This window comes from Hyperoodon ampullatus, assembly GCF_949752795.1.
Source record: "Hyperoodon ampullatus genome assembly, chromosome: 3".
In the NCBI taxonomy this organism is placed as follows: Eukaryota; Metazoa; Chordata; class Mammalia; order Artiodactyla; family Ziphiidae; genus Hyperoodon; species Hyperoodon ampullatus.
The window spans coordinates 58,318,374-58,324,373 of record NC_136916.1 but is presented as its reverse complement, the minus strand read 5'-3'; the positions used below and the strand labels follow the sequence as shown (position 1 = coordinate 58,324,373).

At 51.6% G+C, this 6,000-nt stretch overlaps 1 protein-coding gene across 1 annotated transcript in view; it reads left to right on the top strand.

Annotated features, from left to right (window-relative positions):
• Window positions 1–4,306: 4,306 nt before the first annotated feature.
• The window catches only part of ITGA11 (integrin subunit alpha 11), a gene marked incomplete at its 3' end in the record, with an annotated part of 124,600 nt that continues 122,906 nt past the window's right edge, over window positions 4,307–6,000 (top strand). Inside the window, exon 1 of the mRNA XM_079700496.1 lies at window positions 4,307–4,373. Within this exon, the coding sequence (XP_079556622.1) occupies window positions 4,322–4,373 (52 nt within the window). The 5' untranslated portion in view covers window positions 4,307–4,321. The remainder of the gene's footprint in view (window positions 4,374–6,000) is intronic.

The window sequence follows — 6,000 nt, the reverse complement described above, 5'->3', positions numbered from 1 at the left end:
TTTCTTTTTCCTTTAGGGAACTCCTCTCCTATAATATATGGTCTTGGTGGGGCTGTCAGTCATAATGCCCTTCTCCTTCCAACTTCTCATGGTTGGGTGTGTGCCCCAGATGGGGCCAATTATAATACTGTAGTCTCTAGACACTGATTGGTTCAGTGGTGGGCATAAACCAAAACCCTGAACTTTTCTGCTGGATCTAGTGGGGAAGGCTGTCTCTCTCCCTTTAGAATCTACAAAGTATAAGCTTGGGTCTGCTGGCTATGTTTTTCTAGTAGACAGAGAAATCCTGTATGCTGCAGGAAAAGAGAGCAGAGTGAAGCAAAACTAAGAGAAGACAGAGAAAAAGACAAGTGTCTCATTTGGGACTCTTGATCCAGCCATACCTGCAGCAATCACCTTTGTACTTCCTATTTACATGAACTTGTACATTCCCTTTTCTGCTTAAGTCAGTTTGTATAGAGTTTCTGTTACTTGCAACTGAAAGAATCTTCACCAATAAAATCTCTTTATAAAAATGAATATAATTCCTTGCAGGACCCATCTGACCCTCTTTATTATTATTATTGTTTTTGTTGTTACTATTTTATTATTATTAAATGAGATCACAGGTGTGAAAGAGATTTCAAAATTAGTAAAATATCATATACAGCCCTCATGCATTGCTGGTGGGAATGTAAAATGGTGCAGCCACTGTGGAAATAGTTTGGCAGTTTCTCAAATGATTAAACATAGAGTTTCCATATGACCCAGAAATTCTACTCCTAGGTATATGCCCAAGAGAATTGAAAACATATGATCACAGGGAACTATACTTGACATCTTGTAATAATCTGTAAGGGAAAATAATCTGAAAAAGAATAGATATATCTATATCTGTATCTGTAGATACATAGATGTAGATATAGCTGAATCACTTTGCTGTACACCTGAAACTAACACAACATTGTAAACCAACCATACTTCAATTTTAAAAAAAGAAAACATATGTCACACAAAAAATTATACACAAATGTTCATAGCAGCATCATTCATAATAGCCCAAAAGTGGAAACAACCAAATATCCCATCACCTGATGAGTGGATAAACAAAATGTGATAGAGCCATACAATGGAATGTTACTTGGCAATAAAAAGGAATGAAATACTGATATGCAACAATATGGATGAACCTTGAAAACATTATGCTAAGTGATAGAAGCCGGACACAAAAGGCCACATATTGTATGATTCCATTTACATGAACTGTCCAGGATAGACAAATCCATCCAGACAGAAAGTAGATTAGTGGTTGCCAGGGGCTTGATTGAAGGAATGGAAAGTGGCTACTAATGATTAGTTTCTTTTTAGGGTGATGAAAATGTTCTGAAATTAGTAGTAAGAGTGGCACAACCTTGGGAATATCCTAAAGAATGCTGAATTGCATGGTGAGTTATGGTACATAAATTACATCTCAACAAAAAAATAAATAAATAGGCTATGTACATATAAAGGATGATTTTTTTTATTATTATTCAACTCAAATCCCAGCTTCCGTAAAGCCCTTCGTCCAATTCTCTGAACTTCTCCAGACTGAATCTGGATTTTGCATTTATTCCTCACACACTGCTGCCTTGTGTTATTTAAATAATATTCAATAATCATTAAATAATAAATGATTTAAATGGATGATTAAATAACAGTGATTATGTCAATAAATACGAGGTTATATATCTTTTGTGATTCATTATTGTAGAAAATTAATTTCTTTTTAAAAAATTTTATATTGAAGTATAGTTGATTAACAATGTTGTGTTAGTTTCAGGTGTACATCAAAGTGATTGTTATACATATACATGTATCTATTCTTTTTCAAGCTCTTTCCCCAGTTAGTTTATTACAAAATACTGAGCAGAGTTTCCTGTGCTATACAGCAGGTCCTTGTTGGGACGAGGTTTTGTCTTCTCAGCTTCTCTTGTGTGACTTGCAGAGCACAGGGGCACGGTAGGCACTTAAGTTTGGGTTGAAAGAATAAGTGAGGGCACACTTCTCCCCCTCCCCACCTTCCCGGATTATCCAAAGGCACCCGTCATGTACTGAGGAGCCCCATGCCCCTGATGAGTACAATGTGAGTTAATGAAGGGCAGAATTGCTACCTGAAGACCAGCACGCCCACTACAGAGAGCCCCTTCAGCAAGCAGCATGCAGTCTCAGAGTGAGGTCCTCAGCCCACCTCCACAGCAGAGTGACCACAGTGCCCATCAGGACTCCCTGATCTCGGAGAAAATTCTTTGCAAGTGTTCCAGGCAATTCCCATGCACTTGGAATTTGAGAACACTAGAGAAAGTGTGAATTTGTGTGAGGCAGCGAAGTGGTTTGCAGCCTGCTGGATAGCTGTTATCAGAATGCTCTAAGTTCAAAGCATCCTGACTCAAACCGGCTTAAACAATAAAGGGGACTCATTGGTCACATAACTGGAAAGTCCTTGGGGGAGTGGACTGAGGGGGTGGCTTGATTCAGGGGACCATCAAGACCCTCCTGGACTTGGTTTCTCCATTCTGTCATCCAGCATCTGCCTCATCCCAAGGCCAGAGCTCCCTTCCCCACCCAGACCCCTATCAACTTCCAGACATATGTGATTCTTTGTCCCAGCCAGGGAAGGGACGTGGGGGTAGGAAAGGAGATACTTAGTTCATTAGTTAATTCTAGTGGCTCTTTTAGAAGAGGAAGAATGCTTATTTCCCAGAAAAACTTCTTCCTTGGTCATGTTGCCCTTTCTTAAACTATGGCCCGGGGATGGCAATACAGTGATTCATTTCAGCCTAAACCACATGCCTCCTCCAACACACGTGCAAACACACACACACACACACACCCCCCAGAGGTAGAATCAGCTTCCTCCAAAGACTGTGGCTGAATGGGAGAGGTGAGGATACCAGAATAAAAACCAGCGTAGCTAGCAAGAGGACAGCGATGTCGGGGAGCCAGGCACAACGCCCACTACTATTCCTGCGCGAACCTGGGCCTTCTCAAAACCCAGTCCCCTCCTCTGGGAAACCTTCCAATCCCTCCCCGACTCTGTGCACCCACACACCACCTGCCCTCATCCACCTATCCATCCACCCACTTACTATGTTCCTGGGGTGTTGGGGCCTAAGTGCTCAGTGTGAACCAGAGATTTCTACCCCAGTGGTGTTTTCAATCTGGGCAAGGAGAGAAAAGTTAATCAAATGATTACACTAGTTAATGTTTAGTTTCTTGAGTAAGTACAAGGAAAAAAATGAGAGCTGTGGGGGAGAGAATGAGCTTGTGTCTGGGGACCTGACCTGTTAAGGATGCGGGGCTGGGGAGGGCGGCTTGAGGGAAGGTTTCCCCGAGAAAGTGTTGTGGGACTTCTGCTCTAGTTTTCACCACACTGGCCATCCTACCCTCTGCCTCAGCTGTCTCCCTTGCTAGAAAGGCCAGCCTCCACACCCATGGGTTGTGGTCCAGGGCCTGATTTAAAGCTTATGCAACAAATGTGCATTGAATTTAATTGTGAGTGGTTAGAAGCGCTGGGAAGGAAGGTGGCTAGGTTCCAAAGAAGAGCTTCACTGTTATGGTAACAGTGGGCACAGGGTCCTCCCGGATGCTTTGGAATGCCTCAGGGGTGGGGGGTGGACAGCGTAGAGGTGGAAGGGGGATCTGCATTTATTCCAGGGCCAGGAGAAGCACTGTGGCCTTTACATTACGAGCCCCAGGGTGCAGGAGAGCAGGGGGTTGTCTCAGAATGGAAGCTGGACGGACATCCACTCCCCTTGGCCAAGGGAGACCCGAATCATGGCCCGTGTCCCTGAGTCACCTTAGGTACCCCTCTGAGCTCTCGGAAGCTCCTTCCTCTGGTACATGAGAATAGAAGCCACTCTTCCTGAACAGACTCTGAATTTGGTGGTGGTGGTGGTGGTGGTGGCGGTGGTGGTGGTGGTGGTGGTGGTGGTGGTGGTGGTGTGGAGGCAGGCGCTGCACTGGTGAGGTGGTTCCCAGGAGCGGGTCTCTGGAATTTTCTCCTAAGGCAGAGGTGGGGTGGAGGCAGAAGGAGAGATCCGGAGAGGCGTCGAGGCCGCAGCCCGCCGCCCGCGCAGGTGGCAGAGGGGCCGCGACTGGCCCGCAGCCAGAGCCCAGCGGTGTCCGGGCGCCCCTCCCCGCCGCTCGAGCCCTCCCACTTCCTCTGAAGCAGCCGCGGCTGTCAGGGAGCCGGGCGCCGCGCGCAGTGCAGGCTCGGGACGCCGCGCAGAGGAGGCTGTCGCTCTGGCTCGCCGCCCCCCGCCGTCGCTCCGCACCGCGCCCCGCCAACGCGCCGCGGACCATGGACCTGACCAGGGGCCTCCTGGTGGCCTGGGCCCTCAGCCTGTGGCCAGGTACGTGCCCCCTTATACCCCCGCCACCCCCCGCCTCCGGGAGCCCCTCCCTGACCCTCCGAGGCCTGGGATAAACAGCTGCCAGGAGCCGGTCGCGGTGCGCTCCCAGGGTCCAACTTCGGCGGCTCTCGGGGACGTGGGTCCCCCGGGAACTGGCTGCAGTCGAGCGACTCCGCCAAGTTACGCGCTAGAGGGAGGCTCGCGGAGGCGGCCAGAGGCCGGGACTTTGGTGGAGTTTAAGAGGCTCGAGTTGAAAAGCGCCGAGGGCTGGTGGCCCCGCCGGGCGCCCTGCTTACCTCCAAGCGCCCCGCCGAGCTTTCCGCGCCGCCGCGGGGGTCACTCGCGGTGCCGGGAGCGCCGAGGGCGCGCGTCCTGAGCGAGGGAAGGGGTCAGGGCGCCCGGAGAAAGCATCCCTAAGAGTGGAGAGCCTGCTGCGGCGGTCCCGGGGAAGGGGGGTTGCTGGAGGAGAGCCGGGAGCAAGAGCCGCCCAGGGTCCCTCGGGCCGGAACGGAGCGCAGCCTTGGGGCGGTCGGCGCCCAGGCTCTGGCGAGCCGTCGCGGGCCTAGCCGAAGGCTGCGGAGAGCAGCTCGGCAGTCCAGGGCCCCCGAAAACATTACCTGACCCTCGAGATAGGGACGGGGCATCGCCCCCCAGCCCGCGCTCAGAACTGTGCGCTCATTCAATAATGCGGGGGATTCCGCCATCGCTGAGACGTGCGCCGCCGCCTAATGCACTCCAGGTGTCGCGGCGCGGCGGGGACCCCGGGCCGGCGTGGCGCGCGGCCCGGAGCGAGAGGCCAGCCCTGGGCTATCCTCACTGGGGCACCCGGCCCGGGAGTCCCCACACCCCGAGTCCCGGAGTGACCCGCCACTTGGTGGCGGCGGCCAGAGGCGCTGTTCTACGGATCGGGAAAGCTTGCGGGACCCCTCCTTGGCGTGGCCGAGTGCTCTGGCGGGGACCAGCACCTTGGAAACTGGCCGAAGGGCCTAGCCTCCCCTTCTGCGTGGGCTCCAGGTCTGGGCTGGGGCCAGTAGTAGGAGTCAGATGCGGTGGCAGCGGGAGAGGCGCCCTCAAAGAGCACAGGTGGAGATCCCCCAGCCCAAGCAAGCTCACCCAGTCCCGGGGTAGTACGGGAAACAAGTGCACCCAGCGTCGGTCTATAGTGGAGCTTCTGGGAAGGCCTGTAGTTGAAAGGGGCTGTGCTGGTGGGGTTCAGTTCAGATCGTAGAGTCACAACTGAAAACAAACACTGATGCTTTAAGTTGGGGAGGAGAGAGCGTTGGGGACAGCAGGGGAAGAGCTGCGACCAGGCCAGCATATATCTAGAAACCCGCTGCCGGAGGAGGTGGTGAAGCCCTCTCTAGGTCATTTAGGCAAGAGGTGGAACTCTAGGAACTGCCTTCAAATCACTAGGAGACCCAGCCATAGAAAAAGGGAATGCACTCCTGTGTGACCCCAGATATGTGGCCCCTCCAGAACTTGAGTTGAAGTGGCTGCTTTAGGGGCTAGAGACAGTCCAGACCTCAGGAAGCTAGGGGCAAAAGCTTTGAAATCAGACCTGGCTCTGCTGTTCTGGCTCTGCTGCCCACTAGCCTTACCGCCTTAGGCAGGTTATGCAATCTCTCCA